Source organism: Oncorhynchus keta, chromosome 35, assembly GCF_023373465.1.
Source record: "Oncorhynchus keta strain PuntledgeMale-10-30-2019 chromosome 35, Oket_V2, whole genome shotgun sequence".
Lineage (NCBI taxonomy): Eukaryota > Metazoa > Chordata > Actinopteri > Salmoniformes > Salmonidae > Oncorhynchus > Oncorhynchus keta.
This window is the reverse complement of record NC_068455.1, coordinates 30651586-30670277: the sequence shown is the minus strand read 5'-3', so window position 1 is coordinate 30670277 and position 18692 is coordinate 30651586. Positions and strand designations below refer to the sequence as shown.

Below are 18692 nucleotides of genomic sequence, written 5' to 3'. Positions count from 1 at the left end.
TTGGGGGGCCAAAGTTGCCGACCCCTGCTATTGGGTAAGACAATATGCTTAAACTATTGAGAAGGACGGTTAAGAGACAGTCAAGCCAAAGGATAGAGATTATCATTGATCATTGTTTACCTAAGGCATATGGTCAAAGATGAATACTTACGCTTTATGCAGCGGTTGGTGCCAGAAGCCACAGCCCATCCAGAGCAGCACTGGTGACCTCCACATACATTAGGCCTGCAGAGAAAGAGAGGGAGAGAAATGGGATATGTAACACTCAGCCTCCAGTATCTATGCTGCAATAGTATATGTGCCAGGGGGCTAGGGTCTGTCCTATCTGGTGAAATTCTTCTGTCTTATTTGGTGGCCTAAGTATGCTCGCTCTAATTCTCCCATCACTCTCTCTCGGAGGACCTGAACCCTAGGACCATCTGGCCTGATGACTCCTGGCTGTCTCCAGCCCACCCTGTTGTGTTGCTGCTCCAATTTCAACTGTTCTGCCTGCGGCTATGGAACCCTGACCTGTTTACCAGACGGACGTGCTACCTTGTCCTGCTGTTTTCAACTAACTAACTAACTAACTGAATCTCTCTCTCTCTCTCTCTCTCTCTCTCTCTCTCTCTCTCTCTCTCTCTCTCTCTCTCTCTCTCTCTCTCTCTCTCTCTCTCTCTCTCACCTGCGGTCTCGACCTCTGAATGCTCAGCTATGAAAAGCCAACTGAAATGTACTCCTGAGGTGCTGACCTTTTGCACCCTCAACAACCCCTGTGAATATTATCTGACCCTGTTGGTCATTTATGAACGTTTCAATATGTTGAAGAACGATATGGCCTTAATGGTCATGTACTCTCATAATCTTCACCCGGCACAGCCAGAAGAGGACTGGACACCCCTCAGAGTCTGGTTCCTCTCTAGGTTCCTGCCTTTCTAGGGAGTTTTTCCTAGCCACAGTGCTTCTACATCTGCATTACTTGCTGTTTGGGGTTTTAGGTTGGGTTTCTGTATAAGCACTTTGTGACATCTGCTGATGTAAAAAAGGCTTTATAAATACATTTGATTTGATTCGTACGTAATAAATGGACTGGCATGTACAAAGTACAGTACCCCACAATTCATAAGGGGAATAATGTTTTGAGTGTTCATGGTCTCAAACCTTAACATTTCTATCTGAGATTTAATTCTGACCCCATTATAGTCTCATATCCCTTAATGTGGTTGGCCTATTGAAGGAGCACCTTAGAGATTCAGAAATAATTGCATTTTATTCAATAACATTTGCAGGCAAAGCATGAAACTCTATCTGTGAGTGTAGAGCCACACACCCCTCTCTCTCTGTGCTGCATGGAGTCCAGAGGGAAAACAAATAGGCTAGTGGTTATCTGAGCCTGGGAGGGAACAGGAGAAACACATGAAAAGCACCCTTTGCTCACATAAATCTCCAGGAAAATGAAAGATGACAAGTTTCAAACTATAATAACTAGATTCTTTACATATTTTACTCTGCAAGAACAGCGCTGGCCAATTTTAACAGCGAGATGCATGAAAAGGCACCACACCACAAGAGCAACTCCAGGGCAAATTCAAACCACAAACAAGAGTTTTGGCATAAATTGACTTCCCATCTTCTTTCCACAAGATATTAATGGCAATGAGTTGAGTGAATGTATGTATGGCTTGTGCAGATACAGTACGATATCTGTTCTGGGTCAGGAGATGACTAGTAAACTGTTAAAGGGTAAACACAGGGTGACAGTAGTACTGTCTGCCTCCTGTCACCACCACCTGGTCAGTCAACTGGGGTGTATTCACTAGGAACCAGATCCAAACGGAAGTAAACGGAATGAAATGGGGAGGGACCTACCAGAATTTGTCTAATAGAAACTCTTGCTTCTGTTGCAAAACGGTTAAGACTAACGGTTACATCCGGGGTTTTTTTTGTGGTTTGAGAGTTCTTTAGATGGATAGATTACTCTCTATGTAGAAAAACACTGGATGGAGACCAATGACTCTTTTGCAGATTTAGGGCGTGTTCCTATTGTTAGACATTGCTGATGCCTGACAGACCGTACAATGCCTGGATAGGTATTTTAAGAATCAGTTAACCACATCTGCTATAGCAATTTGTCAGTCGATGACACAGTCGATGACGTGCCACGCAACCATTGGTTGTTGCGTCGCTTTGCCTTAGCTGTGAAATGCTAAGGCAAACTGAGCATATTCACAACCATGCATCAACTCCTGAACTCTTCTGACAACTAACAAACATCTGACCAATCAGACTAGAGCAAAGTAGTTGGTAGGTCGTTAATCAATTACATTTACAATTGCAAACAGCTGATTCACCATATTTTAACGATACAACAGTGACTTAGAAAACAATAATATCTCCCAGAAATTATGAATATGAACCATACAAAATAGACCAGCAGGTCTGTGGGGAAGTTGATGCCTATAGGGATCATTCCTGCTAGCATCATGAAGAGCACAGTAGCATGGTAAAGGTATTCAAGTTCTACATAACAAAACCTTTCATAAAAGCTCTATAAATATCAATGATGTCATATTTGCACTCGTAATGACCCATTTTATGCAGCCAGGTTGAGCAATTTTCCGAGCAAGTTGGAGCAGTCCTGGGTCTTCCTGACAGACTGAGCTCGAGAGGGCATGACAGGTACGCCGTGTGGAACTCCCTATCCCAGAGGGCTAACCAGAAATCAGGGAGTGAGTAAGGAGACAGTGGGAATTCCGAGAGGAAATGTGTCATGCAAGCACACGCTCTCTAATGACAAGCAGATCATTCATTTCAAGCTAATGAAAGAGAAAGAGGTGAAAAATCGTGAATTACACAAGGTTAATTAATGCCTCTGAAGATTTATGGCACCTTTACTGTTACGGCCCCTTAAAGGGGCAGGCTTTTCCACTCAATAAGGTTTAAATAATACTGTGAAATTGTGAAAATTATGATAATGCCCTTTTAGTGTTTGAGCGATTTGAAAAGATGGTGGGATGGAGTTTTGGCCTGCCTGGCAACATCACTGGGCAGTATAAGTTAATAGACCAATGACAAAGTTTCAAACCTATCTGCCAATAGCAACTCGTTTTCAGGTTACATATCCCTCCCATTAGGCTCCTCCAATTAGGTCCCTCACTCAGACCACTCCCAGACAGTCCCATCTAAATTCTTGTTTGAGAAAATGCTTTTTGCTAATAAACTATTTGGCTTATTTTTGACCATTTTAATTGAAACAATCACAGTAAGGTACTTAATTGTTACACAGAAATGATTTGATATTGAGATAAAAACAGCTGCACTGGACCTTTAACCCCTACAAGTCTAAGCCTTTGGAGAGGAGGGTTCTACTAAGCTAACATATTGAATTGTTTTAAAATGGTCATACCATGGATCATTTAGCCATTTGATTTTGAATTGTAGGACTCCTGTAGGTATATAAAAAAACGTTTAACAAATGATTTGATCAAATATTGTATTGTTTGGCCTTTACTGCTATAGGCCATAGAAAAGCAATGAATAACACATTCATAAATGGAAAAACAGACAGTCAAAAAAATGTATAATAAGGAATAAGGTTTTGAAGTCTCTTTTCTATATCTAGGAGATATTAGAAAGCTTAGGAAATATATATATATATATATATATATATATATATATATATATATATATATATATATATATATATATATACTGCTCAAAAAAATAAAGGGAACACTTAAACAACACAATGTAACTCCAAGTCAATCACACTTCAGTGAAATCAAAATGTCCACTTTGGAAGCAACACTCATTGACAATAAATTTCACATGCTGTTGTGCAAATGGAATAGACAACAGGTGGAAATTATAGGCAATTAGCAAGACAGCCCCAATAAAGGAGTGGTTCTGCTGCCTGCAACATCATGACCGGTTTGGCGGTGGGTCAGTCATGGTGTGGGGTGGCATTTCTTTGGGGGGCCGCACAGCCCTCCATGTGCTCACCAGAGGTAGCCTGACTGCCATTAGGTACCGAGATGAGATCCTCAGACCCCTTGTGAGACCATATACTGGTGCGGTTGGCCCTGGGTTCCTCCTAATGCAAGACAATGCTCGACCTCATGTGGCTAGAGTGTGTCAGCAGTTCTTGCAAGAGGAAGGCATTGATGCTATGGACTGGCCCGCCAGTTCCCCAGACCTGAATCCAATTGAGCACATCTGGGACATCATGTCTCGCTCCATCCACCAACACCACGTTGCACCACAGACTTTCCAGGAGTTGGCGGATGGATGCTTTAGTCCAGGTCTGGGAGGAGATCCCTCAGGAAACCATTCGCCACCTCATCAGGAGCATGCCCAGGCGTTGTAGGGAGGTCATACAGGCACGTGGAGGCCACACACACTACTGAGCCTCATTTTGACTTGTTTTAAGGACATTACATCAAAGTTGGATCAGACTGTAGTGTGGTTTTCCACTTTAATTTTGAGTGTGACTCCAAATCCAGACCTCCATCGGTTGATAAATTTGATTTCCATTGATAATTTCTGTGTGATTTTGTTGTCAGCACATTCAACTATGTAAAGAAAAAAGTATTTATTAAGAATATTTCATTCATTCAGATCTAGGATGTGTTATTTTAGTGTTCCCTTGATTTTTTTGAGCAGTGTATATAGAAATAAATGTACACATATTTAACTCCTTTTTTTAGTTGGCACAAAACGACTTTCATTCATTTTTTAAAACGATACCGGGTTACCTTCAGACGAGTCCCATGACTTTTGGGGTCGCAGAACAAAACGGAAAACACCATTTTGTTTGTGAGATTCTCATCTTTCCACAGACGAATTTCGTGTAAAGACTGATTTTCTGACAAACAGTGCTGTAGCTCTGACACTTTCCCCACAGATGGGGCGGCAGGTAGCCAAGTGGTTAGAGCGTTTGGCCAGTAACCAACAGGTTGCTGGATCAAATCTCTGAGCTGACAAGGTAACAATCTGTCGTTCAGGGGCAGAATAAGGCTGAACCCACTGTTCCACAGTAGACCGTCATTGTAAGTAAGAATTTGTTCTTAACTTACTTGCCTAGTTTAAAAAAATAATATTACATTTTAAAAAAAGATGCGGAAGGTGACATAGGCGGATGCGGTGGATTGAGACGCAGCCCATACAAAAAACAGATGTCATTCATAAACAGACTGATTTTCATGGGGATTTGCTGTACTTCCGGCGCCGACAGAGATGGCTGCCTCGCTTCGCGTTCCTAGGAAACTATGCAGTTTTTTGTTTTTTTACGTGTTATTTCTTACATTAGTACCCCAGGTCATCTTAGGTTTCATTACATACAGTCGAGAAGAACTACTGAATATAAGATCAGCGTCAACTCACCATCAGTACGTCCAAGAATATGTTTTTCGCGACGCGGATCCTGTGTTCTGCCTTACAAACAGGACAACGGAATGGATCGCATGCAGCGACCCAAAAAAACGACTCCGAAAAAGAGGGAAACGAGGCGGTCTTCTGGTCAGACTCCGGAGACGGGCACACCGTGCACCACTCCCTAGCATTCTTCTTGCCAATGTCCAGTCTCTAGACAACAAGGTTTATGAAATCCGAGCAAGGGTAGCATTCCAGAGGGACATCAGAGACTGTAACGTTCTGTGCTTCACGGAAACATGGCTCACTGGAGAGACGCTACTTGAAGCGGTGCAGCCAACGGGTTTCTCCACGCATCGCGCCGACAGAAACAAACACCATTCTGGTAAGAAGAGGGGCGGGGGCGTATGCCTTATGACTAACGAGACATGGTGTGATGAAAGAAACATACAGGAACTCAAATCCTTCTGTTCACCTGATTTAGAATTCCTCACAATCAAATGTAGACCGCATTATCTACCAAGAGAATTCTCTTAGATTATAATCACAGCAGTATATATCCCCCCCCAAGCAGACACATCGATGGCTCTGAACGAACTTTATTTAACTCTTTGCAAACTGGAAACCATTTATCTGGAGGCTGCATTCATTGTAGCTGGGGATTTTAACAAGGATAATCTGAAAACAAGACTCCCTAAATTTGATCAGCATATCGATTGCGCAACCAGGGGTGGAAAAACCTTGGATCATTGTTACTCTAACTTCCGCGACGCATATAAGGCCCTGCCCCGCCCCCCTTTCGGAAAAGCTGACCACGACTCCATTTTGCTGATCCCTGCCTACAGACAGAAACTAAAACTAGAGGCTCCCACGCTGAGGTCTGTCCAACGCTGGTCCGACCAAGCTGACTCCACACTCCAAGACTGCTTCCAGCACGTGGACTGGAATATGTTTCGTATTGCGTCAGATAACAACATTGACGAATACGCTGATTCGGTGTGCGAGTTCATTAGAACGTGTGTTGAAGATGTCGTTCCCATAGCAACGATTAAAACATTCCCTAACCAGAAACCGTGGATTGATGGCAGCATTTGCGTGAAACTGAAAGCGCGAACCATTGCTTTTAATCAGGGCAAGGTGTCTGGTAACATGACCGAATACAAACAGTGTAGCTATTCCCTCCGCAAGGCTATCAAACAAGCTAAGCGTCAGTACAGAGACAAAGTAGAATCTCAATTCAACGGCTCAGACACAAGAGGCATGTGGCAGGGTCTACAGTCAATCACGGACTACAGGAAGAAATCCAGCCCAGTCACGGACCAGGATGTCTTGCTCCCAGGCAGACTAAATAACTTTTTTGCCCGCTTTGAGGACAATACAGTGCCAATGACACGGCCTGCAACGAAAACATGCGGTCTCTCCTTCACTGCAGCTGAGGTGAGTAAGACATTTAAACGTGTTAACCCTCGAAAGGCTGCAGGCCCAGACGGCATCCCCAGCCGCGCCCTCAGAGCATGCGCAGACCAGCTGGCCAGTGTGTTTACGGACATATTCAATCAATCCCTATACCAGTCTGCTGTTCCCACATGCTTCAAGAGGGCCACCATTGTTCCTGTTCCCAAGAAAGCTAAGGTAACTGAGCTAAACGACTACCGCCCCGTAGCACTCACTTCCGTCATCATGAAGTGCTTTGAGAGACTAGTCAAGGACCATATCACCTCCACCCTACCTGACACCCTAGACCCACTCCAATTTGCTTATCGCCCAAATAGGTCCACAGACGATGCAATCTCAACCACACTGCACACTGCCCTAACCCATCTGGACAAGAGGAATACCTATGTGAGAATGCTGTTCATCGACTACAGCTCGGCATTCAACACCATAGTACACTCCAAGCTCGTCATCAAGCTCAAGACCCTGGGTCTCGACCCCGCCCTGTGCAACTGGGTACTGGACTTCCTGACAGGCCGCCCCCAGGTGGTGAGGGTAGGTAACAACATCTCCTCCCCTCTGATCCTCAACACTGGGGCCCCACAAGGGTGCGTTCTGAGTCCTCTCCTGTACTCCCTGTTCACCCACGACTGTGTGGCCACGCACGCCTCCAACTCAATCATCAAGTTTGCGGATGACACAACAGTGGTAGGCTTGATTACCAACAACGACGAGACGGCCTACATGGAGGAGGTGAGGGCCCTCGGAGTGTGGTGTCAGGAAAATAACCTCACACTCAACGTCAACAAAACTAAGGAGATGATTGTGGACTTCAGGAAACAGCAGAGGGAACACCCCCCTATCCACATCGATGGAACAGTAGTGGAGAGGGTAGCAAGTTTTAAGTTCCTCGGCATACACATCACAGACCAACTGAATTGGTCCACTCACACAGACAGCATCGTGAAGAAGGCGCAGCAGCGCCTCTTCAACCTCAGGAGGCTGAAGAAATTCGGCTTGTCACCAAAAGCACTCACAAACTTCTACAGATGCACAATCGAGAGCATCCTGGCGGGCTGTATCACCGCCTGGTACGGCAACTGCTCCGCCCTCAACCGTAAGGCTCTCCAGAGGGTAGTGAGGTCTGCACAACGCATCACCGGGGGCAAACTACCTGCCCTCCAGGACACCTACACCACCCGATGTTACAGGAAGGTCAGTACAGGTGCATCAAAGCCGGGGCCTGAGAGACTGAAAAACAGCTTCTATCTCAAGGCCATCAGACTGTTAAACAGCCACCACTAACATTGAGTGGCCGCTGCCAACACACTGACACTGACTCAACTCCAGCCACTTTAAACAATGCTACCTTATATAATGTTGCTTACCCTACATTATTCATCTCATATGCATACGTATATACTGTACTCTATATCATCGACTGCATCCTTATGTAATACATGTATCACTAGCCACTTTAACTATGCCACTTTGTTTACATACTCATCTTATATGTATATACTGTACTCGATACCATCTACTGTATCTTGCCTATGCTGCTCTGTACCATCACTCATTCATATATCCTTATGTACATATTCTTTATCCCCTTACACTGTGTATAAGACAGTAGTTTAGGAATTGTTAGTTAGATTACTTGTTGGTTATTACTGCATTGTCGGAACTAGAAGCACAAGCATTTCGCTACACTCGCATTAACATCTGCTAACCATGTGTATGTGACAAATAAATTTGATTTGATTTGTTATTTTGTTAATTACATTGACGCACATGCCCTATTCAATCAAACCAGTAACTAGGTTCCTTTTTTAAAATAATACTTGTTCTGTGCAGTGAGAAAGCATGTTAAAATCCACATGGGTTGGATTATATTTTTATTCACATTGTTTTGTAACATAGGCTTGTTGAGTCCTTGAATCCAAATGTGCATTCTTAATGCACAAGAAGTAAGATGTTTCTGGTTACCTACCGTACAAGTTTGATGGAATCTAACCCATTGTGTTGTGTGGATGTGGGGGCGCCACATGAACTGCTTTCTACAGCAACTCAGCAACAGTAATAAAGACATTGGTGCTGAACACACTGATACACTAGTATATCTAAATCTCCCTGTAAAAGGCTATGGGAACCATTATATTAGGTTTACTTTTCTGGAACCAAGTGGCAAAGCCTACCAGTCCAAGATATTAAAAGGAGAACGGTGGTTGAAATCCGGGCACTCAGACTATCATCCCAGATCTTTCCCTACTCACCTCCTCCTAACCATAACTGTCAGACATTACACAGAGTCTGCTAGGCATTCCTCACCTTATTCAGCAGAGTAAGGTCTGTGAGTACACCTTTCATCCCCCAACATGTGTTTCTCCAATTAGAAGGGATCCTCATACTGTTCATAAAGTGTCCCTCAGAAACTGACCATATAAATAACCTGATTCCCATAGGGTCGTGTGCCATGCATGTGTACCATGCGTTGTCCTATGGAACAAACAGGGTTGGCTGCATGAGGGTTCATTTACTAAAAATAATCAGCTTTTAATGGAAACAACTGATGGTTCTGTTTTGAGTCAAAAGAAAGAGAAAGAACTCCAGGTATTTGCAGCACTGCGAAAAAGCCTCCAGGAAAACAGGTGTTTGTAATCACTAAGTGAATTTGCAAATGTGGGCAAAGGGCTTTTGTAGAACCACTACATGGCCACGGGCAGCATGTGTATTCACACAACACACACCTACCTACCTAGGAGTAGTCTGAGGACATGGTAACTGTACTGTTTCAAAGTTTTCTTAAGATTAAATGATAGCTCTGGTAGTGCTCTTTCAATAAACTGCTCTGCATAAACTAGTGACAAAAATGTGGTTTAACACTTGTCGTTAATGAACAACTTCCTAGTCCAGAGAAACATGTTGTGTTCACTGTTCTGATATGAATAAAGGGTTTAACCTCTACCAATATAGTTCAAGTCCTGCCATGACCCCACATGACAAATTATCATTCCATTCAGAGAAATGTCACTGAGGAATTCAGTGTCAGACTGAATAGAGGAGAGGTCCGACATTCACTTCAGACACACTGGAGCCATGGGATGGAATTATTTCATTCATTCATTAGACATTATAGCAATATAGCCAATGTTTACCATCCTGTGTGAGATATAGGGGAAAATAAGAGCAACAAAACATCTGTAGCAGATAGAGGGCACACAACTGCATAGGCTACTGTTGAAAGTCATTCACCCTATAATACAATCATTATTGTGTAGCAGACAAATAGTAAGTGTATCAATTTAGCAAATGTTTCACTGTAGTAGGCTAGTGTTCATTCATGACACGACACAATAGCAACAACACAAATCACAAACATCAAAGATCATAATAAATAATGTAACCTCACAACCCCGGGAGGAGAAACAGCAGGATTTATGTAAAAAAAAAAAAAAACATGTTTAATTTGTAGACAAACTCAAAAGTACTCCTGCGGGCAGTACATATTTTTTCAACTAAAAAAAACAAGCGCTGTGTCTTACCCTGCAAGGCGCCTGGTATGCGTTGAGCTGGGTTTGTTGCTCTGTCTGGAACTGATTCGGGGTCTTTGCTGTGATGAGTGATGGGTGCCGAGCTGTGTCGCGGCCCTACGCGCAGCATCTCGTGGGACCGTGGCATCATCCGCCCTGAGGGAAGCTTCCGTACTGGGAGCTGGAAGTGGTTTAATTGCCGTCGCGTACCTGTTATCTCGTTGAGATGATGAGCTCATCGGAGCCCGGCGACCGGAGTGCGAGACATTATGAGAGAGGTTGAGCAAGCTTTCTCTGGATGGTGTGTCGGGGACAGCGTCCTTAGCTCCCACTGCGGAGTGACCTTGGCTCCTCGCTAGCTCCCGGAGCTGCTCCCACATCTCCTGTCTACCACCTGTTGAGTCCTTCTGGCAGTCACACATTCGTACTAGTGCAATGGTTAGAACCACTAAAACTGCAATCCATAAACGGTCCATATTTGTGTCAAAAATTGAATTGCTGCTACGTGTAGGCTGGTCACTCAAGATTCAGTTGTGTCGATAGCCACAAGCAATATCGAGTGGTTGAATGGAGGCGAACAGAAAGTTTCAACAACACTGTATCTTTTCCGAAGCATGCAAAATGCTTTGATGTCTCTTCATAATGTCCAGGTAAGCATTACGCAGGATGTATTCAAAATCTTAAACCAATTCACAGCTTTCGCATATTCTCCTAAAATTGAAAATGTAAAGCTTACCTATAGGTTACTTACAGAAACAGGTTTATGTCAGATACGTTTTAATCCATTTGAGTTCATGTTAAGAGCGCGCGCAGGCAGCAATGGGATTTTGTCTGAAGCCGCAGTCCTACTAGAAGTGAAAGTTCTAGAGTATGAATGGTGCTCCGATGGATATGACCACCTCCTTGAATCTGAAGTCACCGGGAATTTGGGGAGGCTTTTCATGCGTTTTACAAGTAGAAAACTCCCCCTTAGTGGTCTTATTGATGCCTACGCTCAGCCCCCCCAGTCCAAGCCGCCAAGCTACAGTACGAGATCATACACAAACTAACCCTGCGCCCCTCTTTGCTGCGGTTGCATAAACGCACATGTAGCGCACAATGTGGATACTGCAGGATAGTATTAAAATGCAAATCAAGTAAATGTTAGATTGAGTATGCTAGGTAAGGTCAACTTGTCATATAATATAGCACATTGACAAACGTGATTGAGTAATTAGTAGGCTCGTAATTGAACATTGACATAACAATATGATATTTATGTCACACAACATGGGGGATATGGGAAGTGCACACACGGTTAAAGCTACATTTGAGTTCTTGGAAAACTATAGAAGTTATATAACAAATCCCATTCATCTTCCCCTCTCTTCCATGCTGCATCATCAGTTTCCCTGGACTGCCTGGAAACAACACATTTCTTTTCTCCCATAAGATCTTAAACAACCCAAAGAGAGTTGGCTGCCTTATCCCATTCAACCCACAATGATACACTTCAGCCTGGTTCACATTGGCAGTTTGAAGTTACTCAAAACCAATGTTTTTGCATATACAATTTAAATTTGTTCTGCAGTCTGAAAAGCCAAAAAGCACATGGAATCTGATATTTCAAGCCACACTTCAAACCAGCTTGATTTGAAGTCAGATACAAATCTGATTCCTGGCCATGCGACTTGTGTCGGAATGGTAAAGTCTTGTTTATTTACCCCCAAGTGGTTTTTAGACTGTTATTTGGCATATTTTGTTGCTTGCTAGCTACTCTGTTGACAGTTTGACATGAACATGACATGGTAGCTAACTAGCTTGCTGATTGGAGAATTAGTGAATGTGCTAGAAAGCTGAACAGCTACCTTGCTAGCTAGTTGACTGCAGTTGCTAGATAAAAATGAACTCATTGTGAAAGTTGGATCATCTTATCCTCTGAGGATTTAAAAAGGTTCTTACACTATGATTTTGAACATTCAAAGCAACTGGGAAACATCCATGGCAGGCATTGTTGTCACCTTAGCCTTTGATGGGAAGCAGGAGCACCACCACCAATCAGCCTACACCACTGTGCCCTCACCCATCATTACTATGACAACTAGCGTCTGATTGTCAGTAATTGTCAGCAATTGACTGTCTGAACACACAAATCCGATTTGGTCACTTGTAACTTAACTTAACTAACTGTTATGACAGTCAGTACTCCAAAACGGATTTGAAAACCAAAACTGATTTGAGCATTAAGGCCTGCAATGTGAACAAGCATAAAGAGCTTTATTCAATCTGCATTGCAAGTTTATTCAATCTGCATTGCAAGTTTAGCTTTACAGCATGATTTAAATTTAAAGGCAATGCTATTGCTTTAGCGACAAAGCTGCCAACTGTAAATGCTGTATGTCGGTTCAATCGGAAATTACCTTAACATTTCTATCGCAGAATCTGTAACGGTTCATCACCTGCCCAAAATTGTTAAATAACCCATCTGCAACCACCCAAATAAAATAAAATAGTATTTGTCACATGCAAATACAACAGGTTCACCTTACCGTGAAATACTTACTTACAGGCCCTTAACCAACAGTGCAGTTCAAGAAATAGATTTGGGAAAATATTTACTAAATAAAATAAAGTCGAAGTAAAAAGTAACACAGTATAACAATAATGAGGCTATATACAGGGGGCACCGGTACCGAGTGAATGTGCGGGGGTACAGGTTAGTCGAGGGTGGCCATTTTATTAATTGTTCAGCATTCTTATAGCTTGGGGGTAGAAGCTGTTAAGGGGCCTTTTGGACCTAGACTTGGCGCTCCGGTACCACTTGCCATGCGGTAGCAGAGAACAGTGTATGACTTGGGTGACTGGAGTCTTTGACAAATTTTTGGGCCTTCCTCTGACACCGCCTGGTATATACATTTGAAGTCGGAAGTTTACATACACTTAGGATGGAGTCATTAAAACTCGTTTTTCAACCACTCCACAAATTTCTTGTTAACAAACTATAGTTTTTGCAAGTCGGTTAGGACATCTACTTTGTGCATGACACAAGTAATTCTTCCAACAATTGTTTACAGACAGTTTATTTCACTTATAATTTACTGTATCACAATTCCAGTGGGTCAGAAGTTCATATACACTAAGTTGGCTGTGTCTTTAAACAGCTTGGAAAATTCCAGAAAATTATGTTATGCATTTAGAAGCTTCTGATAGGCAAATTGGCATAATTTGAAACAATTGGACGTCTACCTGTGGATGAATTTCAAGGCCTACCTTCAAACTCAGTGCCTCTTTGCTTGACATCATGAGAAAATCAAAAGAATTCAGCCAAGACATCAGAAAAACAATTGGAGACCTCCACAAATCTGGTTCATCCTTGGGAGCAATTTCCAAACGCCTGAAGGTACCACGTTCATCTGTAAAAACAATAGTACGCAAGTATAAACAGCATGGGACCACGCAGCTGCCATACCGCTCAGGAAGGAGACACGTTCTGTCTCCTAGAGATGAACGTACGTTGGCGCGAAAAGTGCAAATCAATCCCAGAACAACAGCAAAGGACCTTGTGAAGATGCTGGAGGAAACAGGTACAAAAGTATCTATATCTACAGTAAAACAAGTCCTATATCGACATAACCTGAAAGGAAGATGCCACTGCTCAAAAAACCTCCATAAAAAAGACAGACTATGGTTTGCCACTGCACATGGGGACAAAGATCATACTTTTTTGGAGAAATGTCCTCTGGTCTGATGAAACAAAAATAGAACTGTTTGGCCATAATGACCGTTTGGAGGAAAAAGGGGAGGCTTGCAAGCCAAAGAACACCAACCCAACCGTGAAGCAAGGGGGTAGCAGCATCATGTTGTGGGGGTGCTTTGCTGCAGGGGGGACTGGTGCACTTCACAAAATAGATGGCTTCATGAGGTAGGAAAATTATGTGGATATAGTGAAGCAACATCTCAAGACATCAGTCAGGAAGTTAAAGCTTGGTTGGAAATCGGTCTTCCAAATGGACAATGACCCCAAGCCCTGACCTCAATCCTATAGAAGATTTGTGGGCAGAACTGAAAAAGCGTGTGCGAGCAAGGGGGCCTACAAACCTGACTCAGTTACACCAGCTCTGTCTGGAGGAATGGGCCAAAATTCACCCTCTTGTTGTGGGAAGCTTGTGGAAGGCTACCCAAAAAGTTTGACCCAAGTTCAACAATTTAAAGGCAACACTACCAAATACTAATTGAGTGTATGTGTAATGCGATGCTACTGGCGGCAGAGAAGTCAGCCGCAGGAGAGCGGAAACTGATTTACAACGGTTGTGTTTAATAACCATAAACCACCGTCAACAGAATAATAAAATAAATGGGTCAAACAAAACCCGGTAAATACCAGCATACCGTGCACAAGCACTACAACAAACAATTACAGACAAGGACATGGGGGGGAACAGAGGGTTAAATAAACAACATGTAATTGATGGAATTGGAACTAGGTGTGATGGAAAATGAAAAGTGGATTGACGATGGCTAGAAGGTCGGTGACGTCGACTGCTGAACGCCGCCCGAACAAGGAGAGGGACTAACTTCGGCGGAGGTCGTGACAGTATCTAAACTTCTGACCCACTGGGAATGTGATGAAATAAATAAAAGCTTAAATAAATTATTATCTTTACTATTATTCTGACATTTCACATTCTTAAAATAAAGTGGGGATCGTAACTGACCTAAAACAAGGAATTTTTACTAGGATTAAATGTCAGGAATTGTGAAAAACTGAGTTGAAATGTATTTGGCTAAGGTGTATGTAAACTTCTGACTTCAACTGTAGCTACCCTGTCCTGGCGATACACAGAAAAAACAGCCAGCTCTATATTATCCGTGTATCAGGTATGAAGGTAAGACCCAGATGCAGACAACGTCGAATTAACAATGGTTTAATAATCCAACAGGGGCAAAAGACAGGTCAAGCCAGGCAGGGGTCAGTAAACCAGAGGTGGGGCAACGGTACCCGGACGGCAGGCAGACTCAGGGTCTGGGTAGGCAGAGGTCAGTAAACCAGAGGTGGGGCAACGGTACCGGACGGCAGGCAGACTCAGGGTCAAGCCAGGCAGGGGTCAGTAAACCAGAGGTGGGGCAACGGTACCGGTCGGCAGGCAGGGTCAGGGTAGGCAGAGGTAAGTAAACCAGAGGTGGGGCAACGGTACCGGACGGCAGGCAGACTCAGGGTCAAGCCAGGCAGGGGTCAGTAAACCAGAGGTGGGGCAATGGTACCGGACGGCAGGCAGACTCGGGGTCAGGGTAGACAGAGGTCAGTAAACCAGAGGTGGGGCAACAGTACCGGACGGCAGGCAGGCTCAGGGTCAGGGTAGGCAGAGGTAAGTAATCCAGAGGTGGAGCAAAGATACAGGTCGGCAGGCAGGGTCAGGGGCAGGCAGGGTGGTCAGGCAGGTGGGCTCTGAGTCAGGACAGGCAAGGCTCAAAACCAGGAGGGCGAGAAAAAGAGAGACAGGGAAAAGCAGGAGCTGAGATACAAAAACGCTGGTTGACTTGACAAACAAGACGAACTGGCAACAGACCAACAGAGAACACAGGTATAAATACACAGGGGTTAATGGCGAAGATGGGCGACACTTGAAGGGGGGTGGAGACAATCACAAAGACAGGTGAAACAGATCAGTGTGTGACACAGTGACGCCGTTCAGCCACGACTCAGCGAAAGATAAGATATTACAGTTTTTAATGTCCTGTTGGTAGGATAGTCTCGACCGTAGATCATCAAGTTTGTTTTCCAGTGTTTGTTTTCCAGTGATGGCAGGTTGGCCAATAGAACCGATGGTAATGGCGATTTACTCACTCGCCTACAAATCCTAACAAGGCATCCCAACCTTCTCCCTCGGTATCTCCGCCTTTTCTTCAATGAATGACGGGGATTTGGACCTGTTCTCCGGAAAGGAGTATATCCTTCGCGACGGAATCATTAAAGAAAAAAGTCTTCGTCCAGTTCGAGGTGTGTAATCGCTGTTCTGATGTCCAGAAGCTCTTTTCAGTCATAAGAGACAGTAGCAGCAACTTTATGTATATAACAAGTTACAAACAATGTGAAAAAACAGTTGGTTAGGAGCCCGTAAAACTGCAGTCATCCCGTCCTGCGCCATAGTGAAAATCTGAGGCCCGCATCCGATGTCCTAACCTGCAAATATAGAAAAGGTGCTGTACAGTCGGAGATGGCGGAGTAATTTTTTTAGGCCTTTTTAGATACAGTGGGGCAAAAAAAGTATTTAGTCAGCCACCAATTGTGCAAGTTCTCCCACTTAAAAAGATGAGAGAGGCCTGTAATTTTCATCATAGGTACACTTCAACTAATGCAGACAAAATGAGAAAAAAAATCCAGAAAATCACATTGTAGGATTTTTAATGAATTTATTTGCAAAATATGGTGGAAAATAAGTATTTGGTCACCTACAAACAAGCAAGATTTCTGGCTCTCACAGACCTGTAACTTCTTCTTTAAGAGGCTCCTCTGTCCTCCACTCGTTACCTGTATTAATGGCACCTGTTTGAACTTGTTATCAGTATAAAAGACACCTGTCCACAACCTCAAACAGTCACACTCCAAACTCCACTATGGCCAAGACCAAAGAGCTGTCAAAGGACACCAGAAACAAAATTGTAGACCTGCACCAGGCTGGGAAGACTGAATATGCAATAGGTAAGCAGCTTGGTTTGAAGAAATCAACTGTGGGAGCAATTATTAGGAAATGGAAGACATACAAGACCACTGATAATCTCCCTCGATCCGGGGCTCCACGCAAGATCTCACCCCGTGGGGTCAAAATGATCACAAGAACGGTGAGCAAAAATCCCAAAATCACCTGGGGGGACCTAGTGAATGACCTGCAGAGAGCTGGGACCAAAGTAACAAAGCCTACCATCAGCAAGGGCATTGAAGATGAAACGTGGCTGGGTCTTTCAGCATGACAATGATCCCAAACACACCGCCCGGGCAACGAAGGAGTGGCTTCGTAAGAAGCATTTCAAGGTCCTGGAGTGGCCTAGCCAGTGTCCAGATCTCAACCCCATAGAAAATCTTTGGAGGGAGTTGAAAGTCCGTGTTGCCCAGCAACAGCCCCAAAACATCACTGCTCTAGAGGAGATCTGTATGGAGGAATGGGCCAAAATACCAGCAACAGTGTGTGAAAACCTTGTGAAGACTTACAGAAAACGTTTGACCTCTGTCATTGACAACAAAGGGTATTTAACAAAGTATTGAGATAAACTTTAGTTATTGACCAAATACTTATTTTCCACCATAATTTGCAAAAAAAATCATTAGAAATCCTACAATGTGATTTTCTGGATTTTTTCTTCTCATTTTGTCTGTCATAGTTGAAGTGTTCCTATGATGAAAATTACAGGCCTCTCATCTTTTTAAGTGGGAGAACTTGTACAATTGGTGGCTGACTAAATACTTTTTTGCCCCACTGTAGGCCTATGTTTCTGCTTATAATTTCAACAATTTTGGAAGGCTGTTTGTTAGTCAACTTGTCAATAAATAAGCCTACATGCAGCTTCTATTCTGTCACTCCTTGTTGCCCTAGAATACTAAACAAACACTTGCTCACCAAAATAATGTAATAAATTGATAGAATCAATGCTTCAATCTAGTTGGCATCGGTAAAGCTTCTCTTTCATCTCTGCTTCTGTTCCGCCATATTTAAATGTAACATTTAAGTAATTTAGCAGACTCTCTTATCCAGAGCAACTTACAGGAACAATTAGGGTTCAATTCCTTGCTCAAGGGCACATCAACAGATTATTCACCTAGTCGACTCTGGGATTCAAACCCAGTTACTGGCCCAATGCTCTTAACCGCCATTCCAAAGCAAAAACATCTAGGAACCGGGTAGAAAATGCAACTGGAAAGATTTTTCGTGCTAACTTTCCGAATGACATCAGTTGGACCGGTTATAAGGAAATTAAAATATTTGAAAACTACCCAACATGTTTCTGATAAGATTTGAGTTCGGCTTGGATGCGTATTTTATTTATTTGAAATACTAATCAGCTTTTATAATGCTGATAAATATAGCACCTTTATAGACAGTATGAATTGCACAAGAAGTATACTTTTATGGACTTTTTTCTGCATTGTTTTGTCTTCATTCAACCTGCCTGCCACCCTACCGCAGTAACCGCGGGGCCTGCGGGTTAGCAACCTGCCCATCACTAACACTTAAATAGGCCTACAGTATGTCTCCAATCTCCTGTCTCCACCACGCCAACACCATTACCATTACACACACCTTCCAAAAATGTCAACAGGAGTTGGCTAGTGTGGTCAGCATGCATGGTTTGTCCATTCATTTTCTATCCCACCCATAAGGGAAGTAAGCTTCTCTTTCTTTGGCC

General features: G+C 43.4%; 1 protein-coding gene across 2 annotated transcripts in view; it reads right to left on the bottom strand.

Moving 5' to 3' along the window:
* LOC118369087 (latent-transforming growth factor beta-binding protein 2-like) overlaps positions 1 to 11338 on the bottom strand; it is a 184750-nt gene extending 173412 nt beyond the window's left edge. For both annotated transcript variants that reach the window (XM_052496861.1, XM_052496862.1), the window contains exons 1-2: positions 10326 to 11338; positions 152 to 225 (exon numbers count right to left, since the gene is read on the bottom strand). In XM_052496861.1, the coding sequence (XP_052352821.1) occupies positions 152 to 225; positions 10326 to 10789 (538 nt within the window). In that variant the 5' untranslated portion in view covers positions 10790 to 11338. The remainder of the gene's footprint in view (positions 1 to 151; positions 226 to 10325) is intronic.
* Between the last annotated feature and the right edge of the window lie 7354 nt (positions 11339 to 18692).